Raw genomic sequence first — 17,899 nt, 5'->3', positions numbered from 1 at the left:
TGAGCAAGGGAGGGGCAGAGAGAGAGACACACACAGTCCAAAGCAGGCTCCAGGCTCTGAGCTTTCAGCACAGAGCCTGACACAGGACTTGAACTCACAAACCATGAGATCATGACCTGAGGCGAAGTAGGATGGTCAACTCACTGAGCCACCCAGGCGCCCTTGGGTTGTTGGTTTTCTTATTGAATTTTGTGAATTCTGTTTTTATTATGTTTTATTTATGTATTTATTTCTTTATTACGTAGGCCTCACACCCAATGTGGGGCTTGAACTCATGACCCTGAGATTAAGAGTTGTGTGCTCCACTGACTAAGCCAGCCAGGCACCCCTTATTTACTTTTTACATTGAAATATAGTTGACACAAATTGTGACATTAATTTCAGGTGTGCAATATAATGATCATGTTATGCTGGGCTCATCACAAGGGTACCTGCCATCTGTCACCATACACTGCTATTATAATGCCATTGACTATATTCCCTGTGCTGTGCCTCTCATCCCTGTGATTCATTCCATAACTGGAAGCCTGTACCTCCCACTTCCTTTCACCCACTTTGCCCTTTCTCCCACCCCCACCCCTCTGGCGGCCAACCCATTTCTTCTCTTTATTTATGGGTCTGCTTCTACTTTGTGTTTATTGTTGATTTGTTTTGTTTTACGGTTCCACATAAAGGTGAAATTATATGGTATTTTCCATCTCTGACTTATTCCACTTAACATAATACCCTCTAGGTCCATCCGTGTTGTCACAAGTGGTGAGATCTCATTCTTTCCTATGGCTGCATATATTCCATTGTGTATATGTACCACATCTTCTTTATTCATTCATCTGTGGATGGACGCTTGGGCTGCTTCCATATCTTGGCTATTGTAAATAATGTTATAGTAATCCGAGGGGTGCGTATGTCTTTCAGAGTTTATGTTTTTGTTTTCTTTGGATAAAGAGCCAGTAGTAGTATTACTACAGTGTATGGTATTTCTATTTTTCATTTTTTGAGGAAACTCCATACTGTCTTCTACAGTGGTCATAATGATTTACACAACTGTGGAAATTCTTTATATATTCTGGATACTGGTCCTTTCCCAAATACTGCATTTTGAAAATATTTTCTCCCCGTCTAGGGTTTATCCTTTTGCTTTTGCATTGTACTTTTATATCTATTATTTTATGTCATTTATTTTTTCAATGAATACTTATTAAGAATCTACTATGGGGGCACCAGGGTGGCTCAGTTGGTTAGGTGTCCGATTTCCACTCAGGTCATGACCTCATGGTTCATGTGTTCGAGCCCCTCATCATGCTCTGTGCTGACAGTGAGGACCCTGCTTGGATCCTCTGTCTCTCTCTTTCTCTGCCCCTCCCCTGCTCTCTCTCTCTCTCTCTCAAAAATAAACATCAGTTTTTTTTTTTAATGGGGCACATGTATGGCTCAGTTGGTTGAGAGGCCAACTTTGGCTCAGGTCATGATCTCACCGTTCATGAGTTTGAGCCCTGCATTGGGCTCTGTGCTGACAGCTCAGAGCCTGGAGTCTGCTTCAGGTTCTATGTCTCACTCTCTTTCTCCCCTACCCCACTCACTCTCTGTCTCTCTGAAAAATAAATAAACATGAAAAAAAATTAAAAATAGTAAAAAAAATTTAAAAAAGAACCTACTATGTGTTGAGTGCAGCTCTAGGTACTAAAAACACAGAAGGGAAGACAACAGATCCAAAACCCTGTCCTTCAGGGGCTTCCCATACTTGGTATTATTCGATAGACAATGGAAAACACTAAATTCAGACTCTGGATATTCTGTTTTTCCTGTTCTCCCTCCTTCCCTTGCTCTGTGTCCCAAGAGGTTGATTGTGTGAACTTCATCAGCTGGACTCTGCCACATCTGGCTTCCAGCCGAGCTGGCCTGAGAGGCCCTGGCAGGTAACTGGGCAGTGAGAGGACACAGAAAGCCAGGTGCTCACCAGTCGGTGCTGGGGCCCAGCCCCCCCAAGGGTTCGGGAACACTGATTCCTTCCTTGCCCCTCTCAAGCCTAGCCCACTAGCCTAGTCCTTAAGCCGTCACTGCAGCCCTCCACTGCTAGTCCGGGGGCAGCTCAGCAGCGAGATTGGTTTCTTGAACCCTCCTTGCACCTCGGTAAGTGGTCCCTTCAAAATTCCACCTGTGCACCCTGTGTACCCCACCTCCCTGGTGGCCACACTCAGGGCCCTGGCTGACTCAACAAGTAAATGTATATTATTAGGAAGTGCTAAGTGCTATGAAGGAAACAAGGCAGGATACAGGGGTAGAGAGGGATGGGGTGCTGTTCTGGATAGTCAGGGAAGGCTTCCTGAGATGATCTTTAAGCAGAGAAAAGAAGAAAATGAAGGGGGTAGCCCTGTAACTGTAAACTACATATATATCTTGGAAAGAGTGTCCAGGCACAGGGGCAATGACAGGTGCAAAGGCCCTGAAGTGGGAATAATGCTTGGTGTATTTGAGGACCATCAAGGAGGGTGGTGCGATTGGAGATAATTGGCAAGTAGAAATTCACGGGAGAGACTGGCAGGGCAGGAATGATTTATACTCATCTGCCAACGGGGGAAACCCATGACCTGGGGACAAGCAGGGCTGGTCTAGGGTCCCACACTGAGGTCATCTTCACTCAATCCCCATGGCTTTCCCATTTCTGGAGGACAGGAGGAGGGCTGGAACTCTATAAAAACCTAGGGAGACCTGTCAAGTGGTTATGGAGCTGGCCCCTGGGGCCACTGCCCTCCAGAGATCAACCTCATCTCTGATCTGATTCGGGGGCTTCAGTCTGTCCTCACAGCACCAAGACGCTTCTGTTACAACCCAAGTCATTCTTCTGCTCAGATCTTTGCTGTGTTTCCATCTCTTAGAGAAAAAGCTTAAGTCCTTTTTGTGGCCTGCAATGCTCCTCAGGACCAGTCCCTTGTCACCTCTTTGACTTCACCTCCTGCCCCTGGTCCCTGTGCTCACTCTGCTCTCTCCACACTGGTCTCCTCTCTGTTCCTCAAATATACCTAGAATGCTCCCACCTTAGGGCCTTTGCACGGGCTTTCCCCTTTGTTTGGATCACTCTTCCTCCAGACATAACTCCTTCTGGGGTCACACTGATTTGTGTATAGATCCTCTCAGGGTCACACAGTCTGGGGGGTGAATCCTCCCATGATCAAACAGATGGGGGTGTAGACACTCATGAAGTCACTAGCTTTGGGTGTAGATAACCCTGGGGACATACTGAATGGAGTGTGGACCTCCCAGGGTCACAGAGACTAGGTTTGGTCCTGCAGGGGTCACACATTAGGATGTGGAGGCTTTAGGGGTCACCCAGACTGCGACGCGGACATGACTAAAGTCACTCAGAATGGGGTGTGGCCACTCCTGAAGTGTCACAGACTGAAATGTGTTCTCTTAGAGGCTAGGGATTGGTATGTGAACACTTTTGGTGCCATGCACACTGGTGTGTGAACAACACTGGCGTCACACTGATGAGTTTGGACACCTCTCAGGTCACCTCATTTGGGGTGTGGATGCTCCTGGGGTCACACGGACTCTGATCTGGTATCTTCTGGTTTCACACAGGCTCAGCTTTGGACACAGTCACAAACTCTGGGGTCTGGGGGTGCCTTGGGTGGCTCAGTTGTTTGGATGACTGACTTCTGCTCAGCTCATGATCTTCTGGTTTGTGAGTTCGAGCCCTACACCAGGCTCTCTGCTGTTAGTGAAGACTGCTTCAGGTCCTCTGTCTCCCTCTCTCTCTGCACCCCCCTCTGAAAGTAAATAAACATTAAAAAAATTCTGGGGTCTAGAGATGCCTGGGGTCACAGACTAGGACAAGGACATCGTTGAAGATGCATGAACTGGGAAGTAGATGCTACTGTGGTCAAATGGTTGTGGCACAGATACTCCTGGATTATCATAGGCTCGGCCATGGACACTCTTGTGGTCACAGAGCTTGTGATATGGACTCTGCTGAGATCACACCAACTGGGGCATAGATGCCTCTCGAGACACACAGATGAGGGTGGACACCCCTGTGGCCACACAGAATTTTGTGTGGGTACTCCTCTGGTCACACTGAATGGGAGACCATGACCCCTGTGGTTAGATACTGGGATGTGGAGACTTCTTTGGTCAACCAGATAGCAGGGTATCCTCCCTGGGTCACCTAGACTGGAGTGTGGACCCACCAGTCATTACAGGCTGGTCATCCTGGTGGGAGGCATTTCATATGCCTGTGGTCATCCTGAAGGGAGCACACCTTCATGAGGCCACACAGACTGGAGTGTGGACAACATGGTACCAAACACTGTGCAGTTTGGACAACACTGGGGTCAAATACACTCAGGATTGAGCATAGCTTCTGTCACAGAAACTTAGGTGTGGACACACTCAGGTCATGGAGACTGGGGGTAGACACTCTTGAAGTGGCTGGACTGGGGCAAAACCGCTCCTGAAACATCACAGGCTGAGCTGCAGACACCTGTGGGGTCCCCCAGACTGGAGTGTGGCCACCTCTGTGATCACAGTTTGGCATGCACACACTCGTGGGGGAAACACCCATGGTAACACAAGGCAAAGCTGTTGCCACTTTTGGATTCACATTGAGTGGGGTAGACAGTCCTGGGGTCACACGGGCTGGGCTGTGGATGGATGTTTCCATAGTCAGCATTGGAATATGGACACAGCCAGGACTCCTCTGTGGTCATAGAGACAAGGAAGAGAACATGTTTGTGGTTCCGTGTGCTGGGGATATAGAGACCCCCTTACTCACATTGACTGGGATGTGGACACTCCCGGAATCATACAGACTAGAGTTTGGCTACTCCCAGCATCACACAGACTGGGAAATGGACACTCCTATGGCCACACAGACTGTATCGTGAATGAATTTGGAACCACAGAGACCGAGGTGTGGAAACTATCCTGAAATTGTAGACCAGGGTGTGACTCCCTGGTGTCAGACTTTGGGGCATGGAGACTTCTTTGATCATACAGCCTATGGTGTAAAAACCCTGGGGAGTCACACAGCTAAGGGCATGCCACCCTGGGTACATGAAGACTGGGTGGTGGCTACTCTTGTGGTGACACAGAAAGTTGATCATCCTGGGGTTACACAGGCTATTGTGTGGAGACTTTCAGAGAAACAGGCTGGCTGTGGGCCCTCCTGTGGTGATACAGACTGGGGTATAGACACTTCTGGCATTTCAGGGTCTGGGGAATGACCCCTCTTAGCGGACACTGACTGGGAGGCAGAAAGCGCATGGTGACAGACTGGGGTGTGAACAATTCTGCAGTAACACAGATGAGGGCTATGTTTCTGAGGACATGCATCGGGTTCTAGAGATTCCCGGAATCACATGTGGCGGGGGGTGGGGGGAGACACTTCTGTGCTGACAAAGGCTGACGTATGGCCATCGGTGAGGTCACTGGGGTGTGGGCACTACTTTGGACTTACATACTCGGCGGTGAGCACGTCTGTGGTCAAATAGACTAGAGTTTTCACAGCTCTGTGGTCATAAGCTCTGGGATCTGGACACTTAGAGGGTCACAGAGACTGTTTCTGAATAGTCCAGGAATCACACGGACTGGAGTGCATATGCTCCTGTGGTGACAGGACCTGTGTTGTGGATGCCCCTGGGGTGACAATGACTGAGGTGTGGTAACCCCTGAGGTCACATAGACTGGGGAATGGACACCCATAGCTGTCACACAGTCCAAGGAACTGACAAACTAGTGGTCACACTGGGGTGTGTGCCCCTTTGGGGCAACACAGACTGGGTTGTGGAAAGCCTAGGGTCACGGACTGGAAAATAAAGTGTCATCACAGACCGGGGTGGAAGTACTCCAGGAGTTACTCAGACTAAGTTAAGTGCTCAGCTAGGGACTCATGGTATGTGGTACACATACCTCTGTGGAGAAACTGGCTTTGGCATGGAAAATTCTAGGGTCACATAGAGGGGTGTTGACAGCCCTGGAGGCGTAAAGCCTAGGGTACCCACACTTACCACCAGACGGGGTGCTCTCCAAGTCAGAGACTGGGCCTGGGTCAGGCCGGTCCTTCCTGGGCCCCACACTCAGGGGTGTGGTCGTCGCTGGGACACAGAGTCTGGGGATTGGGCATTGCTCCCATCACAGGGACTTGCGTGTATGTGTTGGGTGTCACACAGATGGGGGTGGACACAAGTAGGGACACAGAGCTTGAGATGCAGATACTCGCCAGGTCTCAAAGGCTGGTGTGTTTCTACTCCTGGAGATTTAATTTTTTAAATGTTTATTTGGTTTTGGGAGAGTGAAAGAGACAGAATGCAAGCAGGGGAGGGACAGAGAGAGAGAGGGAGACACAGAATCTGAAGCAGGCTCCAGGCTCTGAGCCGTCAGCACAGAGCCGGATGCGGGACTTGAACCCACGAACCGTGAGATCATGACTCGAGCCAAAGTTGGATGCTTAACCAACTGAGTCACCCAGGTGTCCCTATACTCCTGGAGATTTGGAAGGATACTCTTGGGGCAGTGGGGACGGGTGTGCACTCCTGGGTCCTCAGATTCTAGTGTTGACATGTTGAATTTCCGTGGTAATGGGTGTGAATACTCCTGTGGTCACATAGGCTGTTGTGAGGACACTTTTGTCATACACTTGTGGGGTTACACTGCTTGGGTGAGAACAGTCCTGGGTTAACATTCCATAGCGTGCCCCCCCACCATTGACATCCGGCATTACAGACTCAGAATGGACACTCATAGGGTCACACAGAAACATCTAGGGTCGACTGGGATGTGGGTGGTCCTGATACCTCTGAACTGAGGTGTAGACAGAATATGTGTTTCTGAGGACATGGTAGTAAAGATGCAGGCAGAAACTGGTTCTATGTAGCTGGTAAGTTTATCAGCTCCTGTTTGCTGAATTGTAGAAATTTAGCACTGCAGTCAAGGTTTTCTGACATCCTTTTTGTTGTTGTTAATTTACTTTTGAGGCAGAGAGTGAGTGGGGTAGAGGCAGAGAGAGAGGGAGACAGGATTTGAAGCAGGTTCAGCGCTGACAGCAGACAGCCTGACGTGGGGCTCGAACCCATGAACAATGAGATCGTGACCTCAGCCAAAGTCGGACGCCTAACAGACTGAGCCACCTAGGTGTCCCCTTTCTGATATCATTAATAGGGGATCTTATAGCCAAGATATGGAAACAACCTAGGTGTCGGCGGACAGGTGAATGGATAAAGGAAGTGTGGTGTATGTATTTATATGTACAATGGAATATTATCTAGCCATAAAAAGGAAAGCAATCCTGCCATTTGTTAGAACACAGATGGACCTTGAGGGCATTGTGCTAAGTTAAATAAGTCAGAGATAGACAAATACTAGGAAGTGAAGAGCTCACTTATATGTGGAATCTAAAAAACCAAACTCAAGAAACAACAAATCAGTGGGCGCCAGGGATAGAGGGCAAGATGGGTGCAGGTAGTGAAAAAAGGTACAAACTTGGGAGTTATACATGTAAGTTCAGGGATGTCATGTACTGCATAGTGACTATAATGATCAATATTGTATATGTGAAAGGTTCTAAGAAGGTAGATCTTAAAATTTCCTATCACAAGAAAATAATTTGTAACTGTGAGGTGATACACGTTAACTAAACTTAGTGTTAGGAATCTATTGAATTTGGCTGTATGCTTTTATATAATGTTATTATGTCAATTATATCTCAATGAGAAAAATGTCACCACATATATTAAAATAAAAATACTGGGATACAGGGGCGCCTGGGTGGCTCAGTCGGTTAAGCCTCCGGCTTCGGCTCAGGTCAGATCTCACGTTCGTGGGTTCGAGCCCCGCATCAGGCTCTGTGCTGACCGCTAGCTCGGAGCCTGGAGCCTGCTTCCGGTTCTGTGTCTCCCTCTCTCTCTGACCCTCCCCCTCTCATACTCTGTCTCTCTCTGTATCGAAAATAAATAAAACATTAAAAAAAATTAAAAAAAAATACTGGGATACAGTAATATATTGACTTTTTATTAGCACTTCAATTTATAAGATCTTCTAAAATTCAAAGTAGTGACAAACGTGAAGAGGATTTCAAGGTGCCTGCAAAAACCGGAACATTAAAAAGGAACTGGTTTGTACTGGTGGGAAGGTACAGGCACTGCTGTTACTATTGTGAGTTGTTGCCAGAATTTGTATTTGGGGGTAAAGTGACATTTCAGTTCAATGATTAGTGAAAATAAGGATGTAATATTTTCCTCTGTTATGTTCACAGATACCTCTGATTTCTATCCAGGTTAAGAACCCCTGCTTTGGGGGTAAATTCTCGACAGAATCAGGACGCCCCTGCAAAGAGTCAGAGAGGAGGCAAGACCTCGCTCGAGAACGTCCTCTGCAGTGCAGACGGGCATTCTGTGAGGTCTCCTTGCTTGCTGTGTTGGTGGTGGTTGTTGTAGGTCCCCACTCGGATGTTCAGGACCCATTGATGAGGTTTTTGAAAAGTTCATCAACGCAAGTTCTCATTTCCTGACAGCAAACAGCTTCCAAGTTGTATCAGGTTGCCAGATAACTAAAATCAAGGAGAAAGAAAGTTTTAAAAAGTACATTTCCCACTTACTTCTAATGTAATCATCGTTCATGCAGGTACTAACAGTTTTCTGACTTTCCCCCCACTTCTAGTGTGAACCTTAACATACAAATGCACAAAATATGTTTTATATATGTTCAGTTTAATGAGTGACAAGGTGTTATTTTTTTTGTAACTGTAAGATGTTCATTCTTATTGCTGTGACTATACCAAGATTTAATTTTTTATTGCTTATTTATTTTTGAGAGAGACAGACTGTGAGCAGGGGAGGGACAGAGATATAGGGAGACACAGAATCCAAAGCAGGCTCCAGGGTCCGAGCTGTCAGCACAGAGCCCAACGTGGGGCTCCAACTCAAATTGCTAGATCATGACCTGAGCCAAAGTCGGACACTCAACTGACTGAGCCACCCAGGCGCCCCTAAAATAACTGGACTTGTAAAAATATGTTTGGCTCCAGCAGATTTTTGAGCTACTTGGTCCCATCAAGCAGTGAGAAGAAAGAGAGAAAATCTGAAGCAGGCTCAGGCTCTAAGCTGTCAGCACAGAGCCTGATGCGGGGCTCGAACCCACGAACTGCGAGATCATGACCCAAACTGAAGTCAGACACTTAACAGACTGAGCCACTCAGGTGCGTCTCAATATACCATGATTTAATAATCCATTCTACAGTCAATTAATGTTTGGGCTCTGTCTGGTCTGGGGGTACAAATAGTGCCTGCTAGGAATTCTAGTACTTATTTCTCAGGAGTGGAACCAGCACACTTGCGGCTTTAGATGATGACTAACAATTTTATACGGTGGCCAAACAATTTTATGGTGCCATTGGTATACAAGAGGGTTCCCATTGTTGCGTGTTCTTCCAGACCCTTAGCATTGTCAAGCATCTTAGTTTTAGCTTGCATTTCCCTGAGAGACAGCTTTTCATGTGCTTGTTAGCTATTTTCTTTTCACTATTGATTTAGAGGAATTTTTTAAAAAATATTTTTAAATGTTTTATTTATTTTTTAGAGAGCGAGCAAGCGAGTGTACAAGCGGGGGAGGGGCAGAGAGAGAGAGGGAGACACAGAATCCGAAGAAGTCTCTAGGCTTTGAGATGTGAGCACAGAGCCTGATGTGGGGCTCGGATTCATGAACCACAAGATCATGACCTGAGCTGAAATCAGGAGTCAGCTGCTTAGCTGACTGAGCCACCCAGGTGCCCCTCATTTCTTTTTCTAATGGAATACTTGGTCTAAAAAACCAAGTCACTGTCACAAAGGGACTTCCTCTAACGTGACTTCCAGAGAAGACGTCCTCCAGCACAGACAGGTTCAGCACACTCTGCTACAGGCAAACTGGCCCCTCACTGCTCCCTCACACACCAGGCACGGTCCCCCTCAGGGTCTTTACATTTGCTATTTCCTCTCCGTGGAATGCTCTTCCCCTAAACACACCGATCCCCTCCCCCATCTCCTTCAGGTCTTTGCTCAACGAGCCCTTCTGTGGCAACCCTTTTAAAAACTGCAAACTGGCACTCCTAGAATTCCTGATTCTATTTACCCTACCTTATTGAAAAACGTATTCAGGGGTGCCTGGGTGGCTCAGTTGCATCTGACTCAATCAAGCCCCATGTCAGGCTCTTTGCTGACAGCATGGAGCCTGCTTGGGATTCTCTCTCGTCCTCTCTCTGCCCCTCCCCTGCTCATCCTCTCAAAATAAACAAACTCAAAACATTTAAATAAAAAATTTCAAATAATTTTTATTTATTTTTTTGAGAGAGACATACAGAGCATGAGCAGGGGATGGGGAGAGAGAGAGGGACACACAGAATCTGAAGCAGGATCCAGGCTCTGGGGTGTCAGCACAGAGCCCAACGTGGGCTCAAACTCACCAACTGCAAGATCATGACCTGAGCTGAAGTTGGACGCTTAACTGACTGAACCATCCAGGCGCCCCCGCCAAACATTTTTTAAGTTAAAAAAATTTTCATATCCCATATTACCTTTGTGTGTGTGTGTGTAATACATATACAATGTTACAATTCAAGCCATAATGAAATGCAAACTATAAATGTGTACGTATACATACGTGTGTGTGTGTCCATGTATATGTGTGTATAGAAACTCCTGCACCCATAAGCTGCTTTTGTTTATTACCTCTTTTCCAACCAAGAAGATTCACAAGGGCCAGGATTTTTACCTCTTTTGTTCCCTGCTCTATCTCTCAACCTGGAACAATGCCCAGCACACAGTATGTGCTTAATAAATGTTTACTAAATGCCTCGATATGTAAAATGCTTAAAGCAGTTCCTGGCACACAGCATCAGGTACTTCATAAAGGCTGGCTGACTAAAATCTTATCATTTGAAGTAAAAGTTTCAAAGGTGAAATTTTACTGAGCTTTTTCTTGAAGGTTCCCTTCACTCAAACTCTTAGATAAAAAGGCAAATTTACCTGAATGTATTAAGGCGAACAATTCATTTCATTGTCTTCCACCTACCCAAGAAAAAGAAAAAGGACTCAGATACTTGCCTAAGCTTTTCTATTCATTAGACTTGGTCTTACCCACTGATTTATATAGCTCTTGGGAGGCAGGGATGAGTGTTTTGGCCCCAGAAACCATGTGATCTGGGGGTAGAAAGAGGTGCAGTAAAAAGGTAGGGGGGGTTACTGTGGGCTAAGGCCACACGCTTCCAGACCTCAGAGGGCAGCAGGGTGCGGTGCTGGGCAGCAGCCAGGGGCTGAGTCATCGTGTCCACTGTGGTGATAGGGCAGTCCTGGGGGCGGATCTCCTTGGCCAGCCGCCCTTTCTTCTTCAATGTGCAGGCCTCCTGGTATGGTGGTGAGATGGGGGGCTGCGTGGGGGGAGTGTACTTGTACTCTGAGCCATCCTCCAGCTGCAGGGACACATGGTGGGGGATGGTGAGGACCTGGGAATCTAAGACGGAGCCCCTCATTCACCTACTATTGGTCAGGCACTCACATCTAGCGGGTAACTGCGGTCTGAATCATAGGAGCTCAGGTCCCCACAGGTGACAAATGGCACAATGATGCGAGTGGGACCATCCAATTGGTTGAAATCTGGATCTGACAAGCAGGAGAAATAAGACAGGACACGGCTGGGATGCCTGGGACCAGTTGGGACTTGGGCTGCAGCAAGGGTATAGAGTCCTCCCAACCTATCTACTAGCTACTCTCACACCCCTCCACTGGCAAATCCTTCATTTGATTCAGATCACCTCCTCAGGGAGGCCCTCCATGATCACCTGTTCTAGAATATCACCTTCCCCTGCTTTCCTCACACTGCACTTGTGTCCACCTGCCATTCTATCACATGCTGCCTGTCTCACTCAAGCGTGCATACGTTAGGAGCAGGCTCTGTGCCTTTTCTCATCACGTACCAGGCTAATGACTTTCTCAGGGCAAAATCCCCACGCAGGTGTGCAGTATCCACCTGCAGGCATGACTGAGTCTTCCTGGGCTAGAATCGGAGGCGGGTGGAATCTCCACTGGGGCAGGACTAGGGACAGAATGTTCAGCGGGCCTGAGAGTAACCCTTAGTGGACTCGGATGAAGGTCCACACAGGGGTGGAATTTCCACCAGATGGTGGGGCTAAGGGTCATCTTGGGACAGAATTTCCACAAAGGGGAAGAAGTCTCCCCGGAGAGGGGCCCAGGGCTCTGGCTCTCACCGTATGAGTGGTCCAGCAGGGGCTTTGTCAGGTCCGGAAGGAAGCCCGCAGGGGGGTCATAACCCCGACATACGGCGAAGGCCTCTGTGGGTGGAAGATGGAGTGAGGGTTGACTGCTGCCTCCGCCCTGCACGAGATGTGTCCCCAAGATGTGAATCTTCCTGACTGGCCTTCCCACCCCCACTGACCTATGCTGGAGTTGCGGCTGCTCCTGGGCTTGGCACACACTACACTGGAGAAAAAGACACGCAGCTGGCTGTAGATCAGGGTCACATCCCGGCCTCGAAAGATCTGTAGGGGGAGGAGGCAGAGACGAAGGCATGAGGACAGCCCTCAAGCACCTCTCTTGATCCCTCACTAGGTTCTCTGAGACTCACCTTGGCTACAAAGCAGCCCCCTGGCTTCAAGACGTGTGTTGCAATGTTCAGAGCCTGTGGGTGGGACAAATGGCTAAGGCTGAGGTAGAGACAGGCAGGCATGAGGGGTTCAAACTGAGGCAGGGGCAGCCAAGGTTACTCACAGCTAGGAGGAGCTGGGCCTGCATATACTCATCAACATCGTGGAGGCCAGTTACTGCGGCAAGAGGAACAGTGTTAGCGGGGGGCATCCAGTCCTGGCCATCTTTCTGTCCCAGAGAAGTCAGAATGCTAACAGCATGTCCCAGGCTCTCCCACTGCTAAAGTTCTGCGTGCAAAGTAGTATCTGCCAACTGGATGCATATTTTGACCTCCTAACCCTTAGGCACTCAATTTAATCTTCAAAACAACCTTATATATAAGTATCCTGAACTAGTTTTTAAAGATTTTATTTTTTAAAGTAATCTCTGCATCTAACATGAGGTTTGAACTCACAACCCTGAGATCAAAGAGTCATACGCTCCACCAACTGAGCCGGCCAGGTGCTCCTACACGAGTACTATTACTATCACTTCTACCTCCAACCCAGACCGCTCCTCTGAATGCCTGACTATAGATCAGACTTGACATCTCAGACTCAACACGCCCAAGTGACCTTCCTGCTCAAACTCCGCTCCTTACACCATCTTCCCCGTCTCATCTGAAATTTCCAGTTGTTCCAGCCAAAAACCTTAGTACCACTGACACCTTCCATTCTCTTCTCACATCCATGTTCAAACATTAGCAAGTCTGGTCAGCTGTACTTTCAAAAGATCTCCTGGACCAACCCTCTTCCTGTCTCGGCCATGGCCACTGCTGTCATCGCTCACCTGGACTACTGCTGAGGCCTCCTCCTCGCACCCTGGACCCTCGCACTGCTCACAGCAGCCAGAGGGATCCTACTACAACCTGAGTCAGGCATGGCCCTCCTCTGCTCACAACCCCCTCCTGGTTTTCTCTGAGCCCTCATCTCAGTGAAAAAGCCAGAGTCCTCACTGGGGCCCACAAGGACCCACACCGGGATCTTGGCCTCTGTTGCCTCCTGACCTCACCTCCTACCACTCTCCCCTCACTCACTCTGATCCAACCACACCGATATGTTCGCTGCTCCTCGTACATGCTGAACGCCCTCCTACCTCGGGGATTCTGCACTGGCTGGTCCCCTTGCCTGAATTTTTATTTCTCCAGATGTGTCCCTGATCTACTCTCTCACCTCCTTTAGGTCTTTGTGTTAAAGCCGGGGTTGGGGGTGGCTTCCCATCCACTTTACTTAAAATTCCAACAGGCATTTCCTGTCTCCTCCTTTTCATTGATTTCCTCATGGTACCACCACTCACCTCTTCATATGCTACATGGTTATCATTTGTTTCTTTTCCATCTGCTCCCACTAGAACATCAGGTCTATGAGATCAGATTAGTGAAATTTTATTCACAAATGTTTTCCCCATGTGTAGTGCCTGACACCCAACAGGTGCTCAATAAATGTGCATTGAATGAATGGCTGACTGAAAAAAAAATGAATGAACACACAGCACAACAGAAATGGACAGTTGCAGATGAGAGTTGAGCAAAGGGAAGGGGAGATAACAGACAAAGCCAAAATGGTAGGGTGTGGAGACAGAGGCAGAGACCAGGAAGCAGGGGGAGGGAGAAGTTACTAGATGTAGGGAACAGCTGAGAGCAGAGGGGAGAGGCAGAGGGTAGCAGAAGTGGTGAAAGAAGCCAGCAGAGGTGGGAGTCACAGAGGAGGACGTACACAGGGTCCCTGCCGGGCCTCCCAAACCCTGCTGTTTACCATCAGGAGCTCCGTCGCACACCACTAGGTCTGCAGGGCAGCCCTCAAAGTGCTGGATGATCTCCTTGGCAGTGGACAGCTATGGAAGAAAGGGAGGATGAGTGGTCCCAGGGCCCCTGTCTGCAGCCCTCGTACCCCACCTGCCCGCAGCCCTAGCCAGCACCCCTGGGTCAGCCAAACCCTCAGGCTTTGCCAGTCTAAGACTGGGCTCCCTCTTTGGGGACCTAGTCCCGCCACTTCTGGCTGTCTCTGACATGACGACCTGCTGGCTCTTGTTTCTCCACTGTTAACCTCTCTCGAGGTCTGCTCTCTTGCTCTTTCTCTGCCACTCTCCACAGCCCCCAGGATGGAGGGGCTCTTGCCCCAGATACGCCCCAACACCCCCAACCATGCTCTTACCTGGGTGATGTCCCCTTGGATCTGTAACACACCTGGTAATGGAGCCATAGCTTGAAGGTCCACAGCCACCACATGGCCAGAGCCCTGACCCCTGCGGACAGCATGGCCCATGTCAACCCGGTTTTCACACCCAGCTCATCCCTGACCTGGCCTGCCCTCCCCTCCTGGCCACCCCATCTGGGACTCCACACTCACCCAATTTTCTGGCTCAGCACCTGGCTCCAGCTGCCCGGGGCTGCACACAGGTCAACTGCCCGTGTCACACCTGAGCACACACAGGAAGGTGTAGTGGTCAGTTGTACCCACCTCTCCAACCCTGAGTCCTGCAAAGTTCACCCCTCTCCCACATCTATCCTTGCCCGACTGCTTTCAAGTACCTGTCCCTCTTTCTACCCGGCCCCTGCCCCATAGACTCTCCATGTCAGCCCACCTACCAAAGGAAGCTCCGCAGACATGGCCCACCTGTCCACTCCCTTTGCCCACCCTATCCCTCGGTGACTCGCCCGCCAGGTGGGAACCTTGGAAGAGTTGGAATTCCTCATCAAGTTGTAGCAGCTTGAAGGCACTGCGGGCACGCCAGCCATTCTCCTTGGCCAGGCGATAGTAGACATCCCTCTTGTCCTTTGATGTCCGTCCCATCTCACACGCTGTTTGCCCAGGGACCTGCCAACAGTAAGCTGATGCCGCTCTATATCAGTAAGTGGGTGAGTGGGCTACCACCTATTTCTGCAGGGCAGTGAGAACCACACAGACTCCCCATCGGCCCCATGACAGCTCACTCAGCAGCTGGGAAAACTGGAGCCTGGTCACCGACCCCACTGATCTCACAAGGCCCGAGGGACTCCATCACTGAGTTCTAAGGCTCCATTACTCCCCTCATTCACCCCACAGATCCCCCAAACCCAACACGTTCAGATGACCCATTACCGACCCTGTTGACCTTCCACTGCTGCCACCCATGCTCCACACATTTAGCCCCGTGACTCTCACTTTGAACCCTTCCACACCCACCATTAACATCTCACTGACCATCTCCCCAGCTGTCTTCATGGCCCGTAGAATCACACAGCCCTACCATACCACTGTCAATCCCTTGCTTTCACCCTCATTATCCTAATACTACCTCACTGTACTCCTTACCCCCTTAATCTCTCTCCACGCCATTCCCCATTGATCCCTGAAATGATTAGGTCCCCAATAACTCCTTTATTACTACGTCCTTATCAACCTCCATTTATTTATTTAAAAATTTTTTTTAAATGTTTTTTATTTATTTTTGAGAGACAGAGAGAGACAGCGCAAGCAGGGGAGGGTCAGAGAGAGTGGGAGACACAGAATCCGAAACAGGCTTCAGGCTCTGAGCTGTCAGCAGAGAGCCTGATGTGGGGCTTGAACCCACGAACCGTGAGATCATGACCTGAGCCAAAGCCGGATGCTTAACCGACTGAGCCACCCAGGCGCCCCTCAACCTCCATTTAATACAGAGAGAATCATTGTCTATTAACTCCCCATTAAGCTCTCAATTACTATGACTTATCAGTTCCCATTAACTCAGCCCTCCAATTGATCCCTCATAGATCACACCATTAGCTCCCTGTAACCCCTTCATTACCACATGTTAATCCCTGATGACCATACATCAGTTCCCCCTTCTCCCTCAATACCCACCTTGCCCCCTCAATAATCACCTTTTACATTTTTACTTATTTATTTTTTGAGAGAGAGAGAGAGAGAGAGAGAGAGAGAGAGAGAGAACGAACAAGCCAGAGAGGGTCAGAGAGGGAGGGAGAGATTCCCAAGCAGGCTTCGCGCTGTCAGTGAAGAGCCCATCATGGGGCTCAAACCCATGAACTGGGAGATCATGTGAGCCAAAACCAAGAGACACTTAACCAACTAAGCCACCCAAGCACCCCATCAATAATCACTTGATCACACCGCAGCAGCTCACAATTGCCCTCCCTTTGCTCACTGTTCCCATTAATTCCACAATTATCATGCCATGGTTACCGAAACCCTTTGACTACAACCCACCTTCAACCTCTCATTCACTTTTCTTTGATCACTGACCCCATTAGTTCCTTGATCATGACTCCCACTGGCCTCCACTGCTTCACAATGATCCTTTTGATTACTATTGCCTGCAGCTCTTCATGAACCTGTTTAATACCATGCCTCCAGTCATCCCTCAGGGATCACATCCCATCTGCCTCCAATTATATTCTTTCTAGTTGTCCACTCTACCATGCCTTCGTTAACCAATGAACACACCCCTGCGCCCATGAACACGTTGACTAAAACACTCCTAGTAGCCCCCACTGATTCCTGATAACACGCCCATCAGACTTCCATTACTCTCAAGCGACCTACTCGCCCCCTCTGTTAAACAGTCCTCTGGTCACACTCCGGGTCTCGCATCAATACCTCAATGTCCATGTCCCCACTGAAGGAGGCTCCTCCGATACCTGGACCCCTGCGCCCCTCCCACCCCCCACTCCCCAGTCCACCCCGCACAGCGGTTCCCTTCTAAAGACAAACCTTGGGTCTGGAGCCCACCCGGCACCAGGCGCCCAGACTACGCGGCTTGCAGCACGGAAGGAGAACTTCTCTCCTCCACTCGCCGGCGGGACAGAGCAGGCGAGCCTCACCCGTCTCGTCCTGGACCCCCATCCTCCGCACCCCACAGCCTACCTTAGCTTTCGGAGTGGGGAGAAGGGGGACGAAAGAGACCGGTCCGTGAGCAGCCTCGGCGAGAGCGCGGACCGGCCAGAAGTCGTGAGGCTGATTCAGTTTGTGTTCTTAGTCAATCCGAATGCCTGTCGCACATCCCTAAGGGCTCCCACAGCGTGGGGGGCCTGTCATCGTGGAAGGCTAAGGTCCCGGCGCGACGCGGAGCCAACCTGAACGTACGACGTGACCCCGTCATCTTGTGTCGACGTAGCCGGTCTCGCGGACTGCCGTTCCCAGCATGCAATGGGCACAGCCCAAGCAGCTGAAATCGCTTAGCGGGCGGATGAAATGTCGCGAGGCACAAGATCTGACTCTTCTTGTGTTCCAAGGCTAAGATCGATCTAAGAT

At 49.3% G+C, this 17,899-nt stretch overlaps 1 protein-coding gene across 5 annotated transcripts; it reads right to left on the bottom strand.

The window, feature by feature from the left end:
• Window positions 1-7,986: 7,986 nt before the first annotated feature.
• On the bottom strand, window positions 7,987-17,770 carry FTSJ1 (FtsJ RNA 2'-O-methyltransferase 1). Of its 5 annotated transcripts, none has more exons than XM_029930762.1 (13): window positions 17,513-17,769; window positions 15,343-15,507; window positions 15,020-15,089; window positions 14,825-14,915; window positions 14,426-14,504; window positions 12,756-12,808; window positions 12,613-12,666; window positions 12,424-12,526; window positions 12,236-12,319; window positions 11,527-11,630; window positions 11,243-11,440; window positions 10,998-11,039; window positions 7,987-8,545 (listed from the first exon to the last, which is right to left on the bottom strand). In XM_029930762.1, exons 2-12 carry the CDS (start codon window positions 15,461-15,463, stop codon window positions 11,007-11,009), a joined length of 990 nt encoding a protein of 329 aa, XP_029786622.1. In that variant the 5' UTR covers window positions 15,464-15,507; window positions 17,513-17,769; the 3' UTR covers window positions 7,987-8,545; window positions 10,998-11,006. The 5 variants fall into 5 exon arrangements, with proteins under 5 accessions (XP_029786622.1, XP_029786623.1, XP_029786621.1 ...); XM_029930763.1 differs by having other exon boundaries at window positions 11,527-11,624; window positions 15,343-15,501; XM_029930761.1 differs by having other exon boundaries at window positions 15,343-15,487.
• Between the last annotated feature and the right edge of the window lie 129 nt (window positions 17,771-17,899).

Source organism: Suricata suricatta, chromosome X (assembly GCF_006229205.1).
Source record: "Suricata suricatta isolate VVHF042 chromosome X, meerkat_22Aug2017_6uvM2_HiC, whole genome shotgun sequence".
Classification (NCBI taxonomy): Eukaryota; Metazoa; Chordata; class Mammalia; order Carnivora; family Herpestidae; genus Suricata; species Suricata suricatta.
Note: the sequence above shows the minus strand (reverse complement) of the source record. Positions and strands in the feature narration are given on the sequence as shown.

Excerpts from the sequence above, each read along its gene's own strand:
- FTSJ1 (XM_029930762.1), bottom strand. The coding sequence starts at position 15,463 with ATGGGACGGACATCAAAGGACAAGAGGGATGTCTACTATCGCCTGGCC. Across the intron at positions 12,320-12,423 it reads CAGCCGCAACTCCAGCATAG|AGGCCTTCGCCGTATGTCGG; the intron begins GTCAGTGGGGGT and ends TTCCACCCACAG. Across the intron at positions 11,040-11,242 it reads GCACCCTGCTGCCCTCTGAG|GTGGAAGACAATGAAATGAA; the intron begins GTCTGGAAGCGT and ends TTTCTTGGGTAG.